This window comes from Coloeus monedula (assembly GCF_965178545.1).
Source record: "Coloeus monedula genome assembly, chromosome: 14".
Taxonomy (NCBI): domain Eukaryota; kingdom Metazoa; phylum Chordata; class Aves; order Passeriformes; family Corvidae; genus Coloeus; species Coloeus monedula.
In genome coordinates this window covers 11,367,932-11,394,713 of record NC_138794.1, presented here as the reverse complement: position 1 = coordinate 11,394,713, position 26,782 = coordinate 11,367,932, and the positions used below count along the sequence as shown (strand labels likewise).

At 42.6% G+C, this 26,782-nt stretch overlaps 1 protein-coding gene across 1 annotated transcript in view; it reads right to left on the bottom strand.

The window, feature by feature from the left end:
- The window catches only part of MAP2K1 (mitogen-activated protein kinase kinase 1), a 33,298-nt gene extending 7,840 nt beyond the window's left edge, over positions 1-25,458 (bottom strand). Inside the window, exons 1-5 of the mRNA XM_082290706.1 lie at positions 25,152-25,458; positions 10,123-10,333; positions 8,396-8,542; positions 5,109-5,186; positions 4,570-4,621 (exon numbers count right to left, since the gene is read on the bottom strand). Of these exons, the coding sequence (XP_082146832.1) occupies positions 4,570-4,621; positions 5,109-5,186; positions 8,396-8,542; positions 10,123-10,333; positions 25,152-25,231 (568 nt within the window). The 5' untranslated portion in view covers positions 25,232-25,458. The remainder of the gene's footprint in view (positions 1-4,569; positions 4,622-5,108; positions 5,187-8,395; positions 8,543-10,122; positions 10,334-25,151) is intronic.
- Positions 25,459-26,782: the final 1,324 nt, after the last annotated feature.

Genomic DNA, 26,782 nt, shown 5'->3' with positions numbered 1-26,782 from the left:
AAGTGTTTAGCGTTTCTTTTATAGCTGTAAGGAGGTTTTTCAGTGTATCTCACTGCTTAGCTGGTCATTACCAACCCATTATCAAAATAAGCAACCAACAGCCCACATTGGCAGAGTAATGCTGCAGAAAAAAGGGACCTGGAAATTTGTTTTGAAGAAAGAGAATCATTAATTTCACTTCAGAGCAGACCCAGAAGTCCATAGGCTGTCACACATTTTCATTTGCTTTTCACTTTTAAGCACAGATATATTCCAAGAGCTGCCCTTTGATTGGGATGCCCAGGAGATGTCCCTGGGAAGAGGACACTGATGTGACTTCTCCCCACTGGAGAAAGATCTCCATGCAGGACGTTTACACCTCACTGAACAAGGTCCATGGGGAGGGCAAAATAAAACAAAACTGTATTTCAGCTGTTCCTCCTCCAGCTCCCTTTTGAGGAATAACACAAAGTTTGGATAATTATCTACTTTTGGAAATTGTGGCTCCATTTTCTTGTCCCTGAAATCCCCTTCCAGGAAACTGAAACTGTTCAGGCACACCGGGAGCAGTGTCCTGGCTGATCTGTGTACAAAAAATCCAGGCAGGTATTTTGCATGTGCTGTTTTCAATTCCCCACTCCTAGGAGAGGATCAGGGCTGCTGGGCACACAGCTGGACATTCTGCAAGCTCTGTCTCCTTCTTGCTGAGAGACCTCACCACAGGTACACTCCACTGTGGAAAGGAAGAATCCAGTCTGGGAGCTTGACCTACCAGTTTAAAATGCCAGCAGGAGCTAAAAAACAACCAAACTCAAACCCAAAGCAGCTGGAGCAGGGAAGCAGGGAGCAGAGATTAGAGATTCCCACCTGCACAGGAATCTGCACCCAAAGCTCTGTGCAAAAGCAAGGTGGCAAAAACAGTGTTTGCAAAATACACTGGAAGCACAGCAGAGCCTGAACAAATCACAGATACCCAGATTTATGCTGCTCATCAATGCACAGCTAAAAATTCAACTCAGAACAAAGATGTAAATCCTCACTTTAGTGTCTAGAGTTCATTCATACTTCATAATTAAATGGCAAAGAAAAAATCGTTACCATTCCACTGTCAGTGCCCCAAACAAAGTTTTCTTTATGAGCATCTTAAAGTTTTAGAATCCCCCTGGTCTTTCGAAGGCTTCACTTTTCCCTTCAGTGTTTTTGCAGGTGGCAATGCCACATTGCACCTCTCAGACCAGCACAGCAACCACGCCTCCTCACTGGATTTCTGCACAAAGCTTCTCTTCCCTGGAGTATTTTCATTTTCCACACAAGGCACCCCATGTGATCATAGTGATGTTTGGAAGGCTGCTGCCTTTCCACCCCTCTAAATGTAGCACCTATTCTATTTTCACTCCAGAGCCTCTGAACACTTCAGCAGTTTCTCTGGAAACCAGAGATTTGTATTGCCAGAGGAACAGGAATGCCAAGACATCCTGCAAAATGTATGCTGGAACTTGCAAGGAACAGACAAAAGGAACACAAAGTGTGTTATGTAAGTGTTTCTGTTTTAAAGAAAGTGGAAGGTATTTTATACACCACCCCAGACAAGCCAGGAAGAGAATTATAGAGAAGTCCTTTGCCAGGGGGATGGATATATGACACTGCAAAGGGAGTGGCAATACAGAGAAGTTTCCAGAACACTTGATAATCTCTGTCAGAGGTTCCCTCCTCTGCTCTGCCCCACAAGTTCATTCTGAAAGGTGGCCCTGGATGTTGCCATGACACCTTCAGACCAAAATTCACTCTGCACCAGTTACTGAGTAGTCAGATGTGAGGACATACACCAGAGACGTGTCTTGCAGCACATTATTGAGATCTTCCAGTCAATTCCCATTTCCCAAAGCAGGATCTCATGAGAATCCTCTGGAACTGCCACCCTGGAACAGACCACTGACACTTCCCTGCTGGGTGGCACCGCCTGCCCTGGGGCTGCTGCCTCCAGCTGGGGCTCAAAACCTTACAAAGCAGCTTCTATGCAAAGAGAGACTTTCCAGAGAGGATTAAGCTTCAGACCGGACCAGAGATGTCTTTATTTAACAGAAGATATTATTAGAATGTCTAGCACAGTGATGCTCCTTGCCCCTTCCTTTCCTGTGCCTTGTATCCCACCAGTTTATCTTCCAGAGGTTTCATGATTTCATTCCTGTCTGTTCAGAGAGGACCAGAACCCAGCTCCAGAAGAGCAGTAAAAGGACTGTATTTTCCTCTATAAAAGGACTGTATTTTCCATTCCTGCTCTAGTAAGCCCCAATAATTTATTTCTGGAGCTGTCTGGAATGACAAATGAACACTTTTCCCCAGAATTAGTCCAGGACACACCTGTGCACGAAAACAGTTTAAGCTCAATATTCCAAAGTTGCTGATACTGCCACACAGGTAATAAAACACAGCAATGGAATAAATTCCTTCCTGCAAATGAGTTCTCACAAGCCTTGCTGTCTTTAGATTTAAGAACAGATTTTTTGGCCCTTTGTTGCTATGTTCTCATGTTTAACAGTGATGTCTCTTCATTTTTAAGTCACCCACTCTCCCCACAACACAACTCCTATAAATCCTACTGAAAACAAGCCCACCAAGTGCACACATTTTCCCCAGGGATGGATGAGTGAGAACAAACAGGCCATGTGAGATGTTGTTCACACCTTGTCAGTGCAGTGCTACAGCAAACCACAGGGGCTAGAGAAAGCAAAGCACAGAAATCTCCAATTATCAGAGCTGTGTATAAAATAATGCTGACACAGTTACAGGAAGAGAAAAGTGCTTTTACCAGCACTGTTTATTTCAGCTGGGATTCAAGGAAGAGGCAGTTTGGGAAAACTGCCAGAAGCAGCTTCACCTGCACTCCAACCTTCATAAGGGGTGTCCAAATAATGCACGAAGTCTGTGGCACAGACAGACCCGTGGACAGCATCGAGGACAGGAGCTGCAAGTTTGGCTCATGATGGCCAGAGATGGGAAAACCAGTCCCTGTTCTGACTGGTTTTCCTTTTAGCTGCCAGCACTGGCCATGATCAACTCCCAAAACATCACTTTGGCTCCCTCTTTATCAGACATCACAGATGTGATGTGATCACAGAACAGCTCCTGCAAGAAGTGCACAAGGTCATGAATTCTTGCTGCTGTCAGAGCACACAGGATGGAAACTGAGCTGAAAAATAAAAACCACAATGGGAACATGCAATTTTACAATGCAGGGCAATCCAGTAAAACTGGAAGCAATGGGGAGAAGGAACTTTTCTTGGTCCATGAACCTGAAGTGCAGTCTCTGATGTAGCAAATACTGTGAGGTTAACTGCACTTAAATGAGATCAGGAGGGCTTCATTTTGGATTTATCAGATTTACAGACTGTAAAACTGAAAATAAATAAATGAAAACTGCTGTCTCAGCTGAGCAAGAACAACCTAAAAAAAACCCACCAAGCAACCAACGTAGTAACAACCCACTGCTGTGGCTGACTTGAGAACAAGAAGATGCAGCAGTTACTCTTCCAGGACGCCCTAAAATAAGGTGATCTCTTTCCCTGGAGTCCTTATGCTCTGAACAGAGACAAATGACTTTGCAACTATCACCAGAAATGTTTTAAGAGTCTCCCTCCAGCCCCCTTGCTCCACAAGAGAGCTATATTTGTTTAAAAAAACCACAAGCCAGAAATGTGTGATAAACACAAGTTCATGTTGTAGGTGATCCTACAACAGCTTGTGCAAGCTGGGATTGCTAATTCCTCTTTTTGGTCTGGGCAACAAATGTAAACTCAAGACACATATTAATGTCTGAACATTCTCCTACGGTCCAAAGCTCCTCCAGCAGCTGCTGTGGGCTGCACACAGGGCACCACCACTGCTCCACCAGCCACACAGGAATATGGACTGCTCCAGCTCCACCTTCACATCACATCCACAGCAGCAATAATGGATTTATTACTGTACCAAGGGTCCTTTTTCTTTAACGGAACATGCAACAGTTTAATGGAAGAGCTGGATTTTAAAAAGGGCAACTAAAATCAGAAAATAATCCAATACATTTATTCTAAAATAACTAAAGACCCAGGAGAAGCAACACTCCCATTTTACACAGCTTCACCGTGGTTTTTAAATTGTTTTAAAGTATAAAAACGATGCAGTTCTGCATGACAAATGTCAATAAACAGCATGTGAATGTAAGACAGATGGGAAAAATAGTGACTTTCTTGAAAAAGTTTTAATGGCCATGACTGTTGAACAGTCAAATGAAATCTACATCAGAGATTTCAACTGCAATCAGTCTCAAACACAGACAAGTTCTGTGTGCACATATAATGCAAGAACAGCAGGTTCAAGCATGGATTATAAACCCAGATAAGCTGCAGGAAGACAGAAGTTGAAGATACCTGATAGTCATGGTAAGAGCTTTAGATTTAAAACAGAAAGTTTGCCTTACACTGCCCAAGAAAAACCCTTTGAACCAAAGGCATATGGAACCATGATGAACCAATCATAGAGAAAAAGAGGTATTTTAATGTGAATAAAAATTATATTCAAGAAAAGTTACAACACAAACTTTTATCTCACCTCTGTGCATTATTTTATGCTTTTCTCTCAGATATGTGAGTCCTTTTATCACCTAGAGACAAATGAAAAAGAAATTAATTTAGGAAGCAGAAGAGAGAGTTGAATGTTTTGTCTGTACAAGAATTCCATCTGAAAGCAGCTGAACAGAAATCCCAAAATGTAATCACTGCCAATCAACACCGAGTTTTAATTTATACCTCCGCCTCAGAAAAACAAAGTCATCCAAGCCCTTCCTGGAAGTTCTGCATACAGAGCTTTTTGCAGAATGGAGACGAAAAGGTAATATTGAAAAATAAGGAAGTGTTAATTCAGCTCTTATCCAGAAGCATCAACTGATCCAAAAGCAGCAACTCCAAGCACACACACCAGAATGTGTTACTCATTCCAGTGCCCACAGTTACCACGTACAAAGATGCTTTAGAAGAGAAAGCAACTGACTGCAAAATCTGGGAATATTCCCTTCTCCCTCATCCCTCAGTCCTGGATGTGGCACTGCCCCACCAAGCCCCAGAGGTGCCCATTCCCATGGACCCACTCACCGCAATGCTAACTTTGCCCAGGATCTGCTCTGGAATTCTCCCAGCCTTTTTCAGCACTTGATCCAAGGAGCCGCCATCCTAATAAGAAATATTTGAATAGTTGAACTTGAATCAAATTGCTCTAAAATATTTCAAACAGGGCTGTAAACTGAAGCCTAAATTTGTTTTTAAAAAAAACCCACAAAAAACAAAGTTGCTTTTCATGTCTGCTTTAACACTGTTGTAGTGCAAATCTGAAACAAATAAATTGCTCCTCAGGAGGAATCAGTCAGGTTTATGTTTATTTTAAACAAACATTTAGCCACTAACAACATCCACTCAAATAAACATTGCACACAATGCTCTTCCAGAGCAGCATTTCCATGGTTTGGATCTCCTTAAGGAAGCACAGTCCACAAACAGTGACAAGCAAGAAGGAAGGATTTCACAGGTTTCTGTAATTTTCAGTCCAATGCATTTTTTTCTTGTCACAGTCATCCATGATAATCCTCCTCCTCCAAAGACAGAAAGAAACGACTTTATCGATCCTGATTATGGGGCTGAAAACTCATCATACTGGAAAAGACAGAGTTTTCTGCTTGAAAATCCCAGAATGATGGGGTTGGAAGGGACCTTTAAGTCAGCTCCTTCCACCCCCTGCCATGGACAGGGACACCTTCCACTAGCTCAGGGTGCTCCAAGCCCCGTCCAACCTGGTCTTGGACACTTCCAGGGATCCAGGGGCAGCCACAGCTGCTCTGAGCACCTGTGCCAGTGGCACCCCATGATCACAAGAGAACCCAGATCCCTGTTCCACTCCTCTCCCAGAGCAGATCCTACACACAGGAGAAGGTGCCTCTGTCAGTTCTGCAGGTCCAGGGTGACTCTTCCAAGGATGGAAGGTTGGTTTGGCACAGAAAGAACCAAAATAGGGAGAAATGTTTTTAAGGTTCCCTGGTAAGCCATGACCTTGTTTATTAGATTAAATAAACTGCCTGCATGCACACACACCCCCAGCAAAGGCAAATATATCCCACTGTTGCTAAGAGCTTTTCAAAATGAAAACTGGGAAAAATGCTGTTTATTTTTAGCAACTGATTCAACAATAGACTTGTGCATAAGGTCTAGATTCTCTGGAGCAGAGAATATACAACCAAAGAAGAAACTGAAAAGTTATTTTTCAAATTTAAAACCATACCCGATTGTCTGGATCAGCACTGGATCACTCACAGTTATTAATATTTTTTTGACATAAAAAGCCAACTGGTGTAATTAATTGCCTTCTGCCTTAACCTCCACTTTGGAAGTTTTCATCAACATTTACACATGGTGAAAGTAAAAAAACTGGAACACAAAGGTTTATTATTTGAGGACTAAAATCTGTAACTCTTATGAGAAGGGAAGTATATAAATACTTATTTGATCATGTATTTTTGTAAAAAACACACCCACATACTCCAAACTTGATTAAAAATACACCAGCAGAAAAAAAAAAAGTCCAGAAATCTCCTGTAAAACCAGTCTGCATTTCTAGACAGCTGTCTCTGCTGAGACACTGGTAAATTAACCATAATTTTGTACAGAAAAAAACACTTTTTTTCCCTTCCCTGAGGACCAGCCTTGATCCTAGACAAGGCTGAACACAATTCAGCTGCCTCGTGTTGGCTGCAGCCTTCAGTGTCTTGCAGGAGCTGCCTCCAGTCCTTTTGCCTGTTAAATACCTGCTGCTAAGCAAAGTTAGGCATAGATCTTGAATTTAGGTACCTAAAAATATCAAACACTCAAGTTCCATTCCTGTTCCACCTCCAACTTTTTGTTCATAATCCTACTTAGGTTTTGTAACGCACTGCTAAAAATAAGATTTCTGAGTGGTAACAACTGAAGAAAAAAGACCACAATGGAGACTTTCATCTAATCTTTTATCCAAAAGGAGATCAAAAACTACCAATGATCCGCATTAAGCTTAATGATAAATTAAGACTATAATTTAAATAATCCACCTCTCTTCTGATTTCATAACTTATTGATCAGTTGTTCTATGTGTGAAACACTGTATCCAGTCTGGCTTGGACCAGATTCAGCACTGAGCCACCAGATTTCATCCTGCCTTCTCTTAAATTGAAAACATTTGCTGTCAGACATAATATTCCTGTCAGATACATTATTCCCTGCTTAGGAACCTCCAAACCCTGACTGCTGCTGGTGATTTTCTCATTGACAAATAAATTGAGGCTCCTTAGGCCTTTTATTTCTCCATATGATCTCCTGGACCACCATCTCTCTCTAGAATGTGATAACACACAAGCTCCTTTAGCAACTGCAGCTGTGCACATCTGTGACATTTAATATAATCTCAAACAATGCCCAGACAGTGCTTTTTAACACCTACTTTCCTATTTTTCACTCTTCCCTTCAATTTTGAGAGCTTAACTTTCAAATTCCCAGCAGGAATTTGTATTTTGGGGGATGCACACCTTCCCTTTGGCTCTCACATGCCTGAAACCCGGATCGTGAGCGCTCGTTCCTAAGCAACCATCGATTCCTTCTAAAAATTCTGAGGGACCAGAGAAGCATTAAAACAATCACATGCACTTTCCAGAAAAAAATACAGCTTCTCTCCAAAGAAACAGTTCTTCGCAGGGAAAAAATAAAGAGGTTTTCAGCTGTATTGTGTTTCATATTGTTAAAAACCTCTACCAAGTGAGGAAACAAATTTGACTGTCCTTTAATGACAGAAAATTTACTTTTCATGTTTTGAGTCCATATGGCTGGAGAAAAGCAAACAGATGTCGAGAAGAATGTGTACTTTGTATTAAAATGAAACACAGCTAAAAATATTTTTTGGCATTAAAAAAGTTGTGTAAGATCCCTCTGGGCTTGTTCACTATTCTTCATGTTTGCATTTTCCGTAAAACTTGGAAAAGGGACAAAACATGGATTCATATAAATAAGAAAAAAGTAGAATCTGCAGAGCTGCAGTATCAGAGTGATCTGGTCCATTCTGCAGAAAAAACAAAGCTGAACCCCAATCAGAACAAGTGTTTAAGTAGCAGGATTGGGTAAATATTTTGAAATACAGCAAAAGGATGAAAGAGAAGCAATTGGGAGGCCACATTTGTACAGGGCAGACACTGGAGAAGGCGATAAAACAGCTCCTATCAATCCCAACCTCAGATTTGCAGAGTAAATCCAAACCACATCTTTAGTCGAGCAGTGAACTTTGCCAACTGCAGTGCTGGTGGCACTGAGGGCTTGCAGGAAGGCTCAGTGAATAGTCCCCAGTAAATATGCCATTTCTGAGCACTCACCATGTGCTCCATGCAGATGGAGATCTCCCCGTCGCTGTAGAAGGCTCCATAGAAGCCCACGATGTAGGGGGAGTTGCACTCGTGCAGCACCTGCAGCTCCCGGATGATCTGGTTGCGGATGGCTGGCTTGATCTCCAGGTGGATTAACTGCAAAAGAAGCCACTCTTCAGGATTTACTTGTGCCATTCAGAGAGGTTTTCAATACCTGGCAGGCCCTGAGCCTGCTCTGATCTCAGAGCTGACTCTGCTTTGAGCATCTCAGGACCTCCAGAGGCCCCTTCCAACCTGAATTATTCTACAATTTAGCTGTAAAATAATCCATCCTTGTTTTCTTAGTGGCCAAGGCAAAACACTAAAACACAGCACCCATGAAAAGGCAGGAATTTCATCCTCTTTCCACAAAATCCTTCTCCAGCAGAAACTTTTTGTTTCAGCACATTTCCTTAGGGAAATGTGTCAAAGGTGCACTGACTCAGAGGCAGCTGCTGAAAAATATCTGTACAGGTGTTTGTAAAGCATTAGTGGAAGGAATGAGCTGAACCTCCAATTAAAAACTCCCCAGTGCTTTTTCCCCACTAGACTGTTTATCCCATACAATACAAGTGTATTTCTCTTGTGAAAGGAAAGATTATGGAAAGAGAATTTCAGTTAATAGATGAAAGAAAAATTGCAATTCAGCAAACATCTCAGTTACATCAAATATTAACGAATTGGGCAAAATTTCCGGTTAAACCCATAGTAGGTGAAAAACAAAAAATCAATTAGATTGATTTAGTTCAAGAAAACCTCAGTGATTTGTGCATTTTTTAACTCTCACACCTCAGAATTGGGCGTTTTCCTTTGCTTCTCCCCAAACTGCCAGTGTCCTGAGCATAGTTTATTCTTAGTCAGCACATGCACATTTTCCTTTAGTTTTGCTGAAGATAACACTGTCCTCTTCTTAAAAAGAAATATCTTAAATCTCCAACTTCTCAATCAAAAAAAATGGAAGCACCCAGTGTAGTAAAACCATGGGACCTGGGATGAGTGTTCTGTTCCCAGGATACTGAGAGGAAGTGAAAGCCTCTCATGTAAACAAAATGAGAATTAAAACATCAAGCTATTTCAGTCAAAAAAAAATCTCAGTTCTCTTGCAAACTAGGTCACAACTGCCCCAGGTTGTAAAGCATGAAAAATACTCTCACAGAAGGACAATCCCCTCCTGCACAGAAACTGCACCCCAGGATGCAATTACAGAACAGGAGATGTCACTGAACTCCAATGCATTCCCTCATTCCCATTTCTTTGAGTTCTTTTCTTCTCCACTCTCATCCAGAGGCCCTTTTCTGGTCTGTGCCTGCGTGAAGGAAGCTCTTAGGACAGGTGATACCTTTTCCATTCATCTAAACTTATTGCCCAGAGCACAGAATATTGCCACTTTTCCCTAACTTCCAGTAACTTCTTTTAGGCCTTCTACTCCTCAGCGAGAGGGAAAAGGGAGGAACAAATGCCCATCCTTTCATTACTAACAAGTGTGACACTATTTCTGAAAAACTAGGAAGCTTACGTAGGATAAGGAAGTGCAGCCTTTCCTACATTTGGAAACACATCCTCTTCTCTGAAAGTTTGCATTAAATAGTAATTTTTGTGTACCAACACCAATTATTTCTCTAAATAAAGTCACTGTATTTCAGAGACAATGTCCTTAATAAACACAATCCCCCAGCTGCTCTTTTTGAGCCCCTCACCTTTCTTGCCATTATGAGGCCGGAGGGTTTGTGAGACACTTTGAAGACCACACCACCGTTCCCTGCTCCCAGCTCACTGATCTTCTCAAAGTCATCATCCTTCAGCTCTCCAACTTTCTGCTTCTGGGTGAGGAATGCTTCCAGGCGCTTTCGCTGCTGCTCATCCAGCTCCAGCTCTTCCAGCTTCTTCTGAAGCGCTTCCAAATTTGTCCTGCACAAGAAAGAAGAGCAGCATTGAGCAGTGCTGTGAGAGGAAGAGTGAGGGAACAGAGGTTAGAGTTAAATCACTCCATTTTTGCACCTGCACACGTTATTTAGAAGGACCCAGCCTGCACAGTCACCCCCATGAGATGTGTCACTGCAACTCTGATTTAAGTAAACTGTGTTTTATTTCAGATAAAACAATGGCAAACACATGATACCCAGCTTCCCCATCCGTGAGGTCTTGCCCAAATCCACGCATGTTGAGTTTCACCACCTCCAGGAGTGGCTTAATGACTCTGCATTTCTGGTCAGAGAGAGTTCCTGAATCACAGCACAGCACTCCACGCTATTTTTAGTTGTGTGTTTTCAAGGTTGTGTTGTAATTTCCTACAGAGTTTGCCTAAATGTTTTATTGACTGATTTTCACATAACTGTATAACCAATAATTCATTCAGAAGTTTCTTATTTTGGTATCACTTCAAAGTCATCAAGCCCAGCCAAACACACATTCAAAATACAGTCACTGGAAATATAAGTCTTTGGCCCAAAGGTTTTAAGCTTATTTTTAATTTTGTTTAAGGACACATCTTCTGGAAACCTCGTCTTAACATCTTTAAGCAACAAAAAATAGAAAAACAAAACTTTATACAGTAGTTAAGTTTGGAACTACAGACACAAGTTCAGTTTTCCGGGAACATTTTAATAACTTCAGTTCCTATGGAAACACTTCATTCCAATATGACAACTTAAAAGCTCCTTTAAAATTTCCTGCTTCCAACTGCAACTATACGTTGCTGCAAGAGTAAATATTTAACAGCAAATACCTGTTTTGCTTTGCCAAATATAATGCAATGTTCCCAGGCAATAGTGTTGCTAGGATGAAGAATTTGAGGAAAAGAATCTATTTCTTCAGGAAGTATGAAGAATGGAACTACTTTCCATTAAAAAATTAATTAAATTTCACCAGTAATCAAAACTATTCCTATTCATCACTTTGTAAAATGTTCACTTTGAAAATATGTTGTACAAAGGGACATCCTCACACCCAGTGAGGAGCTGGTCAGCAGAGAGGATGTGAGGCTGATGCTCCAAGAAACAATGACAAACAAGCCACAAACTCAGCTGAAAGACAGAGTGATGGGATAAAAACCCCTCAACTCACTCATTAGAGAGCCTGCACTCCCAGGCAGGGAAACAACCTTGGCTGGACCGTGTGCAAGGTTCAACTGAGGCAATTATTTTATGAAAACAAAATATTCCCAGCTCTTCCTTACTCCACAATCCCGGGAAAGGTTTAAGCGCCGCCGCTCCGACTCCGTTACTCAGTGCAAATCCAAGGGACAGGATGTCATTGCCACACTCACTTAGGAAGTGATTGAGCAAAACAGAGGAAAGAGAATGAGACCTTTGATGGAAAGTTCTGCTCAGTGAGTTAATGTGACATTTATCACTCCAAGCATAAGATGACCAGGGCACACTGGTGAGCAAGTTCCACAAAACTCTCACCCTGAGCAAATGCAATTTGGCAAAGCTGCTCCAATCCTCAGCAGTCTGACAGAGGAAATTCTGATGTACTTACTGTGCTGCAGTCATACTACCACAGCTGTCTCTATCTTAGCTTAAAAATGAAGTATCTGCACCCAAATGAAATGATTTTTATACTCTCTTTTAAAGAGAAGCATTATTTCTGTCCTCATACCATATTTTATACCTGTATAATCACACACCAATAATCCTGGAGTATCCCCACTAAAGAATCCCCATAAGCATGGCATCCAAGTTAATCTGTTTTACTGACCCTGTTTTAAAGACTAATCGTTAAGAAAGAAACATAATTTTTGAAATTCAGAAATTCAAAACTGAATAATTAATCACCGGATTATTTTTCCCCCTCAAATGCACCCAGTGAAGCAAACAAATCCCAGCCTTTAGTCAAAGTGAGGTGTGTCTTTCCTAGAACATGCCTGAACCAGCTCTTCTTACACTGTGATCACAAGAGAAAAACTGAACCAAAGTTAAGCACCCCTTACTTTCCTACAATAAAATCCAGAGCAATGAATGCTGGACACAAACTCCATGTTCTACCCTGGAAAATCACTGTTGTGAGAAGACAGAACTCATGCCTTCATTATAATTTACAAGTTTTGAGAAGAAACTTGCTGTCATTTTAAGGATTGCTGAATAAGGCAGGGCTGTCCATTTGGAAAAAAAACCAAAACAAACAAAAAAAAAGAGACACAGAAAAAGGATGCAACAAGGCTTTCCTTGCTGTGCTTTGAAGAAAACAATTATTCAGTTTTTTTCTCAGGCAGAAGGGGGTTTTTGGCTTTGGAGACAACACAGAGATGCTTGAGCACATGACTTGGAGCAGACAGAATGCTGGTGTGATGGAACAAACAACTGTCATGCTGATGCTTTAGGAACAAAAAAATTGCTAGGATAGCATTTATCACATCTATTTAGTCTAATGTTTGTCTGGATGAAGTTTTTTTTAATAAGTTGCCTGTTTCAACCTAAATAAACTTGGCATTCACTTAAAATAGGCATTTCCTTGCTTGAAACTATGAATTATTGCTTGGGTTCCTGCTTGAATACAAGTCAAGAGATTCCAAAGGCTCTCACAGATGGGAAAGTATTGATCTCATGAATTTCAGCACCTCAGGTTTCTCCACTGACTGTGACCACCAGTAAAAATCACCAGATCATTCTAAGTTCTAATGGTAAAACCTTCATTACTTGCAGTGACGAGCAATAAAGTTCTCAGATTTTCAGGACCAATTCCCTAACTGTAAAGTGAATTAATCTGAAAGATATGAACCCAATAAATTGTCAGAATCACTATTCAGAATGTAACTACCAACATCTGCAGTTAGTTTTATGATAAGAACAGAACTATAATTAGTTTTATGGTAACTGAATATCAGGCATCAGGAAAGAACTGATTTATTTCATTCTGGTCCTTTGCTTGAAGGACCAGACATTAATCAATTAAAAATGCAAATAGGTAAATAAGAGTATTTTTGTCATCAAAACTGGTGGTGGTAAACTACTCTGAGCATTTCCAGGAGGCAGGACTTTGGTAGCTTCAGTTTTTAACTCCAACTACTGTAAGAACACTCCCCTCATTGGTAACTGAGACTGTTACCTGGACCCTCCCCAGATAAAAGCATCACAGCAAGCTGCAAAGCACAGAGAAACAGGTGGAAAAGTAAATCATTACACAGGAAGTTTTACAAATTGAATGAAACCAGCACATACAGAACACAGAAGAGGGAATACTTCAGACACTTCATCACCAGGCACCATGAAAATGTTAAGGAACTTTGGCAGCTAAAGTCTCCAGGAGCACTAGTAGTTACTTAATCTTACATAAAACTTTTATTCAGAGACAAAGATTCCTATTAAAATTCATCACCATTACCTGCTGCAGTCTTGGAGTTGTGTTTTTCACTGTCAAGGCACTACGCCTTTGCCAGGCATCCATCAAAGCAGGAAATCATCAAATCAGCTCAGGGCTCCACGGTGCCAAGCACTACTCTAAAGCAATAGGTTATCATTTAATTTATTGCCAGCAGTTTGAAAGCCAAGCACATACTAAACTGCACCAGGGATGGGATCCAGCTTCCACAGGGTGATCCCTGGGATGAAGCCACAGAGAGGTCAGTGCTGCTTCCTCCATTTGTTAAAGAAACAGCATAATTCCAGGGAACACCATCAGTAAACACCTTCCTACTCAGCTGGCAGGAAGGATAAATATCCTGCACAGCCAGCAGACAACACCTCTGCACACAGTGCAGTGTCTTCACAATTATTGCAAGATCTCTCTCTTCCTGGCTAAATGGAAAGTTTAAAAAAATACATGTTCAGGGCAAGTTTTTGAGACAGCTGGTTGGTTGTTTCTCTCTTCCAAGGGTGGCACAAGGTACCAAGTGCCCTAGAGGAGGAATTCTCTCCACCCACATTTGATAAGAGAGGATCTTTCCTGTTAACTCACATTACTTCCTCCTTTCTGTGCTCAAGGAAGTGTTCTCACAGTGCAGCATCCCCCTGGCCACGTGGCACTTCTGTAACCTCCCAAGTTTGAAAAGGACGCAGAGAGAACTCAGAGCACACAAATGCAGCCCACCTTCCCCAAGCAACAACCCCTGATGGGTGTGGAGAAACCTCAGCTCTCTCCCTGTCCATCTGAGATTCTGGGGGAAGCCACATTCAGCCCTTCTGCTGCCATGTTGTGCAGGTGAGAAAGGTTTTCCAAGGAGAATCACACCGTGGGGATGTGGGAGTTTTTCAGACTCAGGAACACCTTACCCTGGGCAAGCTCATCTGGGATCTTTAACTTCTCACCTCCCCCCAGTCCCTCACCTTCTGACAATGGCCAAAAGTTTGTGCTTGGGTAAAAGAATCCTGGCTGGACACAACAAGCCCAAATAAATGTACAGCAACACCTCGAGTCACTGCTGCACTGAACATCCTGTTCTCTGCTTCCCAGACATGCACATGGTCTTATCCACAAATCCCTGGACAGACAAGGTGTGTCACAAACACCATCCCATCACCAGATCACTTTTTGAGCCCATCACACTGTTCCTTTAAGGGCTGGTTGTAGATTTTTTTTTCAGATTTTCTTTTTAAACATCCAACCCCCCCGATTTATAACCACTGCAAACATGTGCACATCACACACAGCTGGGCACTGCAGGGACAGAGCAGTGAGTTAGGGACAATGAGCAAACCTGTATTTCCTACATGCAGGTTGGGCAGGGAAGAGTAACAGATTGTGCAGAGTGAGAGCGCTCAGCACACAAAGATGGACAGAAGGCATGAGGAGATTCTCAGTTCCTGGCTTTGTGGACAGCCACCTCAGCACTGAGGAAAGTGCTCCTGGAGGAGATGCATTAACATTTTAGAACACACTTGTTCTCTTGGAAGCAGTAATAGGAAGAGAAATGCTGCCTTTAGTCTACTAGCACATAATGGCGTAACAAAAAACAGAAAATAAGTCTTTAATTAACACTGGTACTCCAAATCCCTGGGAGCTTTTTTTTAAATTCATGTTAGTGCTAAGTTGATCATACACTCAACCCTAAAGGCTACAGTTAAGCTGTTACTCAACTCTAAAGTCTAGTTCAGAGAGAGAAGAAAAAAATGTGGCAGGGGGAAAAGAAAAAAAGTTAGAGTCTTTACCAGTAATTTGTCAAATATCTGTTCAAAGGCATTACTATCAGTGCTGCAAGCTGAACAATTAGCATAAGTGAAAGCATCAAAAAGTACTTTCACTTTCAGATCTCCTGTCGCATGAGGATACAAAGCTTGGGGGTTGTTTTCCAGAACAGTGACATTAATGCTTTCCCCAAGCCCACACAACTGTCAATTTAGAGAAGAAAGTAGGCAGTTCACTACAAAATTTCCATGAACAACCTCAATCAGGGAGCTGAAATTAAATATTAGGAACATGAAGACATTCTGTGGTTTTGAGAAGACAGACTACTATGTTGTGTGACTCTGCCAAACCCGGGCAACAAGACAAATTCTTATTAAACTTTTCCTTTAACAGAGAGCAGTTCACAGAATAACATGGAAGATAAACGTAATTCCAGAAGTCTCCCAGCTTAGAGTACAGGTGTCTGTCTGGGCTAACTCCAGTGCAGTCTCATAATACTTGCAGTCAGAGCAACAACTCAAAAAAATCCAAATTCCCTATAAATGCAAAGGAGTCTGGTTTGGAAAAATACACTGGTTTTCAACCCCTGCTTATTTTCAATCCTTGCAACATGTTAGAGGATCTTTAAAAATTTCCCATGTATTTAGGTGGGATTTCTAAGCGAATTTATCATCTGAACATCACAGACTGGTTTCTTAAAGCTCATCTAGTCCCACCCCCTGCCATGGGCAGGGTCACCTTTCCCTATCCAGGGTGCTCCAAGCCCCGTCCAACCTGGCCTTGGACACTTCCAGGGATCCAGCGACAGCCACAGCTGCTCTGGGCAGCCTGTGCCAGGGTCTCTCCACCCTCACAGGGAGGAATTTTTCCCTAATATCTAACATACTATCCACTTTCACACTGCAGTAACATAGCAGGGCATGGAGTGAAGTTTAATACTGCCAGGAAAAAAAAAAAATACCCAGTAAGAGGCAGACATTCAATTAAAATCTATTTCTCAGTAAAAGGCATGTAAAACAAAACTATTAGAAAACCATTGCTCTGTCCAGAAGAGCATCCTGCTACCCTAATTTAACGTAAATTCTCGTTTTTCTAAGGCTGAAAGGCATGTGTTTTAAAGAAGAAAACAGGTGACACAACTTCAAATCTCCTGTTGAGTCTCCAACCAACAGGACAGCTGAACTTCCAAAGCTCCCTCTAGGCTGAGCTGTTGGGGGGGAATCTTTGCTTTAAGCCTCCTTCTCCTTCTCTTCAGCCTCACCACTATCCCATGAAACATTGCATTTTTCTCAACTAAGGCAAAGCACATCAATTGACACATGTGAGCTGAAGGCAGAGCTCACCAGACAGAGAAGCCTCCGCTGCCAGCAGCGGCACAGAGATTCCAAATTCATGCTCTGGGTGCCTCTTCCCACCAGATTTTTTGCAGCTGTTCCCAGCCATCCCTTCGTGTTCCAGCCCTTTATCCTGAGTGGCAGCAGGAGCTGCCAGCAAGCCTCAGGCACCCCTTTGGCATATTGAGCTATGTGGCTAAACAATGCCACAGAGGGGGAGTTTGGGGTTTTTCTCTGAGTTAAGAGGCTTCCTCAGGACTTACTGTAGAGCTGCATTCAAAATATGCCCTAAATCAACTTTGTAATCTGAAGTCAAGAAATTCTACAGCCAAACCTTCAGAACCAGAAATCCAAGCTCTCCATCTCCCTTTCATATGTCTCTGCATCACTGATTTTTCCCAGCCAACACTACACATCATCAGGATAAAGGAACCACAGGGCAATTAACACTTCCTTATGGACAGAAAAATGAACTTCTTCACTGGATATTTAAAGCACAACACAGAGGATACACAGAACTATAAATTCTGAACATCAGCTGACACACATATTTGCCCAAGTCCTGCATTTCCATTGTTTCATGTCTCTAAAGTACAAGTTAAATATAATGATAAAAACAAAGGATGAACACATGCAGTAATTACAGTAACAATATCTTCCCAACTCTCTCATGTGGTAGCTGCACAGCCTTTGAGGGACACTACAACAATAAAAAAGATGAAGTTACAGGATCAGTTTACAAGGCTCGTGAAAAGGCCAGGATTAGAATTGAGACTCCTCCATGCAAGGGCTAAGCCCGGAGCACAGCAGGACAAATTCCATCCAGACCCACAGTTACTACACCAGGGACCAGGAAAAGAAACTGCCAAAAACTGTCCAAAAACAGACAAAACCCCCCATAACTGCGATTCTGAGGAAGCCAGGGATGGAAGGTTTGCCTGTATTTCAAATGGATGGATTGCATAACACTGAACATTTGTCAGCATGGCCATTTAGCAAAAGAAATTAATAACTTTTACTTAATATATTAATAGACTGTACCAATACATACAGAAATAGTCACATATCTATATCCAAAGAGAACATTTTTTTCCCAAAAGAATGCATTCTGCAATCTGCTGACTCATCTTCCCACCAACACGGAAAAAAGTTCTGGAAAAGCACAGAACAATGCTGAGTTGTACAGAACCCTGCAAGAAAGGGAGAAGAGTTGCCAGGAAGTTTCAAGGGTTTGCTTTAAAAACCCTTAAGGAGGTTTTTAAGAAGATACTTGTTCATCCAAAGAATCCCACACTGTTGGAATATCTCCATCCTGGTGCTCAGGATGCAAAGTAAAATAATCTGCTTCCATCCTTATTCCTTTTGCATCCGCAGTCAGGGACACCACTTGATACTTCCGGCTGCTGGATGCCTGTGGGGAGGCTGGATCCAGGTGGAGATCCCATCCTCAGCTGTCAGCAGAACTCCCTGCTGGAATGCACTCTCCTCCTGCTCAGACAAGAATCAGGATGACAAAGGCTCCTCGACAGATGTTTGCCAAGAGATGCTGAGCACTGAATGAGCCTTTCCCAGTTGTTCCCTTGACGTGGGCAGGAAGCCTTGCACTTCTGTTCCAAAGTGTAACCACGACTTTGTCTGAGTAATACTGAGCATGTATCAAAGCAGGAATCATCTGATTACTAATTTCTAGCAACACAAGTTTAGAAATTAGTTTAGAAAAAGAGACCCACTGCTTCCTCAAAAAAAAAAAAAAAAAAAAAATTTAAGAAGTCTTTGGAAGAAAGAACATGATCCCCAAAAATTCAGTTTCGCCAGCTCACACTGCTTCCTCCAAGAGACATTCTGGTGTTCTGGCAGTGGAATTTCCACACTTTACACAGTCCAGTCAACCCCCAGGGCAATGCTGGGAGAACAAATAAAGCTGTAAAAAGGGCAACATAGGCAAAAAGGGGGAGGAGCTTTTTTACTGGAAAATTTAGAACTTAGTAACTGAAAGGGAATAAACTACCTAAAAAGTAAGATGGAAAAGTTTATCAGACCTCACAGAAAATTCCTTTCTCAGCTCATTTCAGAATGTTTCTCCTGTATACAGTGAAATACATAGTCAAAATCCACTATAAACTGGCTGGTGTATTTTCTGCCTCATGTAAATTCCCCACAGTTTGCATGTTTGGTTTTTTTTAAGTTGGTGCTAATGCAAAACCCCTTTTTCCAGGTTAACAACAGCAGCACAGTTGTTATACCAGTAAATAATTCAACTACGTGTTGGGTTCATGCCAACCGTCTCAATCCCTGTTTTTGGCTACGAGATAACACCGGAAGGTCTCACAGGTGATTTGTTCCTCTTGAGACAGAGACCTGAGACTACTCAATTAAAAGATGTGCTACTCTGAAATTGTTGTAATTACTGAATTCCAGCATCTCTCAGTAGTCCCTCTCAGGCTCCCAGTGCTGTGTCACTTGATCCTGCCAAGGCCTGGGCTCCTGCCAGGGGAGGTGATGGTCCCATTCTGCCCCAAGCCACTCATTCCCAAGTAACCCATTTACAAATTAACTGAAAATACCGCACATTTTCAGCGGGATTATTTCCCTGGGCAAGCCGACCGTGTAGCCACCCCAATGCTGGTGGAGAGAGCTCTGAAAACTCCTCTGGGCTCCTCTGGTGGGTGAGTTCTCAGCCAGAGCAGCAGCACCAGGCAGACACGAGCACAGCCAGGAGAGGAGAGACTTCTGGAGAAGGAGCAGGATCTTGCACAAGCTCTGTTGTGAAATCACACCTCTGTGACTGGCTGCAGACTCAGTTTAAAGGACAAGAAAAGCAGCTGGATCCACGAGTACAGCTGCACTTCCCTCACCACCCATTCTCCTCACATTTCCTCAGCAACATTTATTTTTACACCCAGTTTTTAAACTCCCCTAAACCAATTTAAGCTTTTTGAAAAAGACATATCTTAGAAACTAAATATTCCTCCATTACCATCATTATGCTTAAAACTGACTGAACATAACAAGACAGTATTAAATGTCTTAAAATCCTTCCTACATCCATAATTGTCAACAAAAAGCTGACTATAACCAGAAAGAGCTGCACAGGTCAATGTGCCCCATACATTAATTTCTGTACTACTGGTGTGCACTCAGTCATAATTTTTTTCAGCACATGTATCCAGAAATAATAGAAGTCCATGAGGTGCTGCAGGCTCTGCCTTTTCGTTATTTTATTATAACCGATCATGTGTTCTATTAGTATATTTAAGTAACATTAAAATGGCATTTCTAATTCAGTGAAGGACTATGCCAGGCTCAAGCACATTAAAAGAGAAAGCCATGCATGAATATATTTTAATCTAAAATGCACTCTCTCATATCACATGTATTTGGAAGCTTTATTAATCCTTCATTAGTAGGGGATTTTAAAAAAAGTTTCTCTTTATCTTTTTCCCCCCCCCCTAATATTTACAAGCTTGCAGTAATTCTACATGTATATTGAATGCAACTGCAATCCAACCAGATCAGTCATAAAATTCTAGGGTCTAATCTTCCAGAACACTACACACAGGCACAAAGCTCCCCTGAAGTCCAAGGAATTCCAAAGGGGAAAAAAAACCTAAATAAAAAATCCCCCCCCAGAGGAAAGCAGAAATGACCCTGCAAGCATTAAAGTGAACAACTCTGTGAAAATCTTCCTTTCCTTTTATCTAATCTCGCATCCAAGAAAACTGATTCAAAAAACTACTCCATGGAGGACAAATCCTCTTGGAATAGGATGCACTGGGAAAGAGTCCACAATGGAAACTTAAAGCCCAAAACCCCAAACCTAAAGTCCCACAACCCCATACCTCTGATGGAACACAGCCTGCCCTTCTACTCCTAAAAAACCCAAATTGAAGCTCCCTTGAGAAAGATACTGAAAAACATGAAAATGGCAGGATATACAGTAAGTGAGCAATTGTGTATTGCAAACTGTAATATAAATTGAAGTGCAAACCAGTTCTGCATAATCCCTAAACTTTTCTTTGCCAAGCAAATATAGGGAGTTGCACTCAGAGGTCTCACCAGCCATTCAGAGACTTCCTTAAATGCAATTTAACCAGAATAAACAGCAACAACAAGAAAAGGCTGATGAATTAATACCCAACCTATGACTGGAATTTGCAGTCACCCATTTTTGCAAAATTACTCTCTGGCTTGAACAGTTCTAAGGCACAGATTTACTACAATTAAGGCTTTAAAAAGAGAAAACCCCGAAAAACCACATTGTGCCTGATGACCTGGTTTCACTCACAGTTTGCTTTAGATTTTCTTTCTTTTTTAAAAAAAATACAGTTCCTAAGGTGGTAAAAACCTATGGACAGCATCTTAAATTCCTCTCAAGGACCCATTTCTATTCAGCATATTCAGAGAAGATGCAAATTCTGTTGTCTACTTTTTTTGCTAACAGTTTTATCTAATTATACACAAACCTCCTATTGTAGCTGCCACTTCACATCTGAGATTTGCAGACATCACAGCTCAGGCTTGATTTGGGAGACACAAATTGTTGCTAAAACAGACACACAGTTATATTTTGAAAAGAAAAAAAGATACACTCCAATCCCACCATGTCAAAACTCATAAAATACATAAAAGTCAGTGGCGCTCAATTTTTAAAAAGAATTGTTTCCATTTTTGTATTTAATCAAATCCCAGGCACTTTTGGAAAGTTTATGTTTTAACACCCAAGCTGGGAAAGTTGTTTTGATTTACTGAGACAAGGTAAAATGTAATGCTTCAGAGCAGTTAGTTTGACCCTTCTCTCTGACTTTTTTTTTTTATTTTAAAGATGCAATTAAAGAACTTCATGAAGTACCTTTCTTTTCATGTGAACAAAAAACTTATTCTAATACAGAAAGCAGCATTATCTCAAAACCTGCTTTTTTTTCTACTTCATGTTCTGGGGCTGGGCTGGCTTTAGAGAAAAAAAAAGATTGGGTGAAAACCGTCAGATATTCAAAGCAACAGGGAGTCAGAAGTTTGAAAGAAACATAAATACATAAATTGAAGATTTGTTCTTGTTTCTTTTGGCTATTAACACACTAAACTATCCCAGATCGTTCAGCCAAAAGAGTTTTCTTTCTATTAATTTTCATTCAGGTTTGGTTAGGTTTTTTTTCCTTTCTCTGCAGAAGCTTCGCACAATTACATCTGTGCAGCTCTGAAGGCAGCAGAATGAAATTAGACCGCAGCTGGCCAGTGTCATCTTGGTTTCAGTGTGAGGAGCTCAGGCAGCACAGAGCTCAGAGCAGCAGAAAGGTTCAGCCCTCTCCGCGCAACCGCAACTCTGCGGGAAGTGTCAGAAACAGAAGTGAAGCTCAGGGCACAGGAAAACCTTTCAAGAAGTTGTCTCTATTGTCCAACTGGGCAGAGCCAGGGATTGGGAAGGCCCGCGAGAAAAATTATTTGTACAGGATGTTGTGGTTAAGTAATTGCTACAAGTACCAAAATCTACTGTTGGAGAGAAACATTGTGAAATTTTCATTAAAATATTTGGGATACATGTATTTAATTTTAAGTGCCCTAACTCCCTTTTATACTACCTTGTCAAGAAAACAAGGGAGAAAAAAGAGAAAAAGAAAGGCAAAAAGATAAAAGAGTCATGCACATGAGACCTGGGCCTCCTGCATACTCTTAAAGCCCTACACCACATGCTATAAGCTTTCCCTTGCTTCAGTCAATGAGTTCCCACCACCAAATAAGGATGAAAACAGAGGACAAGACACACATGTGAAGCAGGACACCCTGAATCATCCAGCCCCTTCTTTCATTTCCTCCCTTTCCCCTTCCTTTCTGCCAGGAAGTCACAGTATCAGAAGTGCTCATTCCTAAAAGCATTAATAAGTCACAGAACCTTCCCCCTCTGACAGTGAGAAAGTCTCGGAATTCCAGCACACAATTCCCCAGGGCCCATGCACATCCGTTTGGTTTTGTGCCAAAATTGCCTTTGGGCCTAAATAACTTCCTTCCTTCTGGATGCTTGGGTCCTTCATGCACTTACAGACAGGAATCTCATCGCCTCGCTTGGAATCTTCCCTTTTGCTTTGCCAAGTCATTTGAGCTCCTTCCGTGCTTTCCCGTCTCTGAAGAGCAGGGAGGCATTTGGAGAAGGACAGGTTTGTGTATGTAACAAGTAAATGGAGCCTCATATAGCCAAAATTCCATGATAGCAGGCTCAGAGCTTTAGAAAGTGTTAATATGGCAGTGCAGGGACGCACGGCATACTTGGAACGCCTGGCGATGCACAACAGCCTCACAAACACCTTACTGAGGAATTCAGCCAGTGACCAAAGGGGGAAAAAGCCCAGAGCAGGAGAGGGGAGAAAAATAAACTACCTTACAGATTAAGGAAATGAAAAACAAAACTGTTTTCAACTTAATTCCAAGAACATTTCCAAATTATGATGCAACTGCTCTTTGCTATTTGAAATCTTTCACAATGAGGGCTTAAAATTAGCAGGATGAGAGGATATTTCCATGATTAATTAATCCTGGCTGTATATAGGACAACTGGTTGCTGAATTTACTTTCATTAAGCTACTTCTTTTAAAAATACTACACACCTCTAAGCCTGGCAAAAGCTGGGCATAAGGTCTTGTGTGTGACACACATCAGAAGTCTGGGGAACACACACACAGACCCCAGCCAAATCAACACACAGTGCAGAAAATGAAGCAAGGCAGTTCATCAGTGCAAAAAAGACTCAGCACTCCCAGGAGTCTCCAAAGGCTTCCAACAAGTAAATGAGTACCATACACATAAATGCAATTTAAAATTAATGACACTTCTTGAGGGAAGAGATACGATATCGAGTATATCGGGAGCAAGGTGATTTACATCAGGTACTACAAGCAGCAAATGATTGGTGTATCAGATTTATTCTGTAGAACAAGACTAAAATGCAAAGAGATCCCTGAAGACTAAATCAACATATTCCCAACTGCCTTGAGAAAATCGACTGGAAAGTGCTACCCAAGCAAATTTAAAAAAAACAGTATTTTCCCCCTCTCAATCCAGAACAAAAGCTGTGTAATATTCATATCATAATGCTTAGATACAATCAGTAACTTCTGCCAAAGAACAGTTCTTAAACAGCTCATCTCTCAGTTAATCATCAAAAGAGTTTACTAGCTGGAGCTGCTAGATGCTGAATTTTTTATTTTTCGGGAGGTATTTACTTGGTTTTGGGGTTACAGTTCTTTTGTGGTTGATCTGGTTTCAGTTGTTTGATTATTTTTTAGATGTTTGGGTGGTTAAACGAGATCTGAGCCTGTCTGAAAATGTGGCACTGATGAATACAGAGCACTTTAAAGCCCAAGACTTGCACATGTCACTGCAAGCCTGCCTCACATCCTCTCTGTCACTGTGGTACAACAGCACATCGCAGCTCAGTTTACATCTCCCAGAGAGGACCGAACTGACCATACAGGGGCAGGAATGTGCTCCTCCAGGATGCACCTTTGTTTCAAGGCTCACTGAAGAGCCAGCCTAACACCTTTGTCTAAAAATCAAGGTGTGAACAGCGATCCGTGAACCTCAAATGAAAACCTTCTGTAACATTTCATCACTTCGAGGTGCTGGTGTTGTGTCTGCCTGACTGAGGCCACCCTGCCCACCCACATCCGTGAGAAACGTGCAACAGAGGCTTCATCAGCAACATGCAACCATCCAATATTCCGTATTTTTTCCCCCAGAAGTGTCCCCGGGATTAGCTCAGCCCTTCCCACATTTACAGTGTCATGCTTGTGTTGCACACAGAGGAGCTCCGAAGCTGTTTCTGCCGTACCCAGCACAACATGTCAATTACTGAAGAACAGATTTACTTAAACTAACGATTGTTTGGGTTAAAGCCAAGGACGAGGCAAAACAAAACAAAACACCTTTTCTGCAAACCTGCGGGTTCCAGCATAAATTCTCACACACACACGTTTATGAAATATGCCATCGGAAACATGTAATTGGGGATTACTAGGTAATTATATAAGCTAAGAACCCAGCAGACACCATCACGGACTATGAGAAAGGAGTTATACAAGTTTCCCCCTGTTTTTTCACCAGGTTTTTTTTCCCTCGCGTATGTGACAGAAGTTTGTTTATTGCCGAAGGCACCATCCACTTACTCCGCGGAGGAGACTCTGAGTATCTCCCACCCTGGGGTACCCCGGGAATCCCCGCCTGTGATGTTTGTGGCAGCCGGGCCGGGCGGGTGCGGGGCAGGACGGGCTCGGGAGCACCGCACCCCGCGGACAGCGCTCGGCCCGGGCCGGCCCGCACCCCCCGCCCCCGGCTCCACTCACTCTGCAGAGCTGGTCCCGTTTACGGCGGATCCATCCGGAGCGGGGTTCAGCTGGATCGGCCCGGGCTTCTTCTTCGGCATCTTCGCCCGCACACGGCGCGCAGGGGAGCGGACGGAGCGGCCGCGGCCCCACTTCGGACAGGTCCGAGGGACTTCCTGCGGCGCGGCAAACTCGGGGGGGAGCTCCCCTGTCTTGCGGTGCCCCCGCGGGCTGCGGGCAGGTGACCGGGAGACTCCTAGACACCGCTCCGAGAGCTCCGAGCTCCGGTGGGCACTGCCCGGGATCGGGATGTGCCCGGCCGGGACCGCGCCGGCGCGCGCCGCCCGCACCGGCCGCGCGCATGCGCGGGGAGCGCGCGCACGCGCACGGCGGGGAGCGAGGCCGGGGGAAGCTGTGCCCTCACAGCGCTGCTGCCCTGAGCGAGCCCTGTCCGCGGATCAGGGGCGATATCGGGAATAATCCTTCCCTGTGACGGTGGGGAGGCCTTGGCACAGGCTGCACAGAGGAGCTGTGGCTGCCCCATCCCTGGAAGTGTCCAAGGCCAGGTCGGACGGGTCTTGGGCAACCTGGGATAGTGGAAGGTGTCCCTGCCCATGGCAGGGGGTGGATGGGCTTTAATGTCCCTTCCAATCCAACCTATTCTATGATGACTTAAACAGAGCACTGCCTTGCTTTAACATCAACTTGCTTCCACAAATCGATAAAGACCTGTTTTTTTTTTTTTTTCTAATTATGCTACTTAATACTAAAGGGCGTGTGAACTGCAGTATTACAAGCATTGGAAGCAGAGGGATCCCAGAGGAGAAGCAATAGCAAACAAACAGGACAATGGTGTCCTGTGACAGCTCGGCTGGACCTGGGCAGCTGGAACAGTGCTGGTCAGTCAGCCCAGGACACGTGGGGCCTGTCACCAGCCAGGGCTGGCTCACGGGCCAGCAGGGCACGTCACCCCTTGGACAGGATGACTGGGCGTCCTTGCTCCAGTGGGCTCTTCTGGGGTAGCAAAATTGCTTTGAGATCAATATATATCCTTGCTACAGTCAGTAGAACGTGTTCTTCCATGTCAATTCTCTTTCCAAGAGGGAGAATTTAAACATAAAGATTCTGTCGTTTAGTTGTGGACCTTGGAGGGGGCAAGGGGCAGGATATGGAATATTAAAGCACCCAATGGCCCTGTTTGGATAAGAAAACCAATCTGGACACACACATGCATTAACTATGACACATACGTTAATAATATGATAAGATTCAGGAGGTAAAAGGAGTTCCGGGCATTTGACTTCCGTGAACAGAGTGACGTTATGATCCTGACTCTACTTCTGAGATCTGTAAAGAACTTTGCTAAAGTTTTAGTTGCTTTATAAGATTAATTTCTCATTGTCTGACCAGCAGAAGTCAGCTGAAAACTCTTTTAAGGCCTGTAGGAGTTACACAGTGAGAAGGGCTTGCGGAATTCTTCTGATTTCTGACACAGCTGAGAAATTCTTTCTGCTGCTACTGTACATTTCTGTACCACACAGTGCTCCATCTGTCAACAAACCTAACACATTGAGCAGAAAAAACTCTGCAGTTACTCATAAATTTGCTTAAGTAATAAATGAAACCTCTCACAGACACACGTGAGTCAAGAA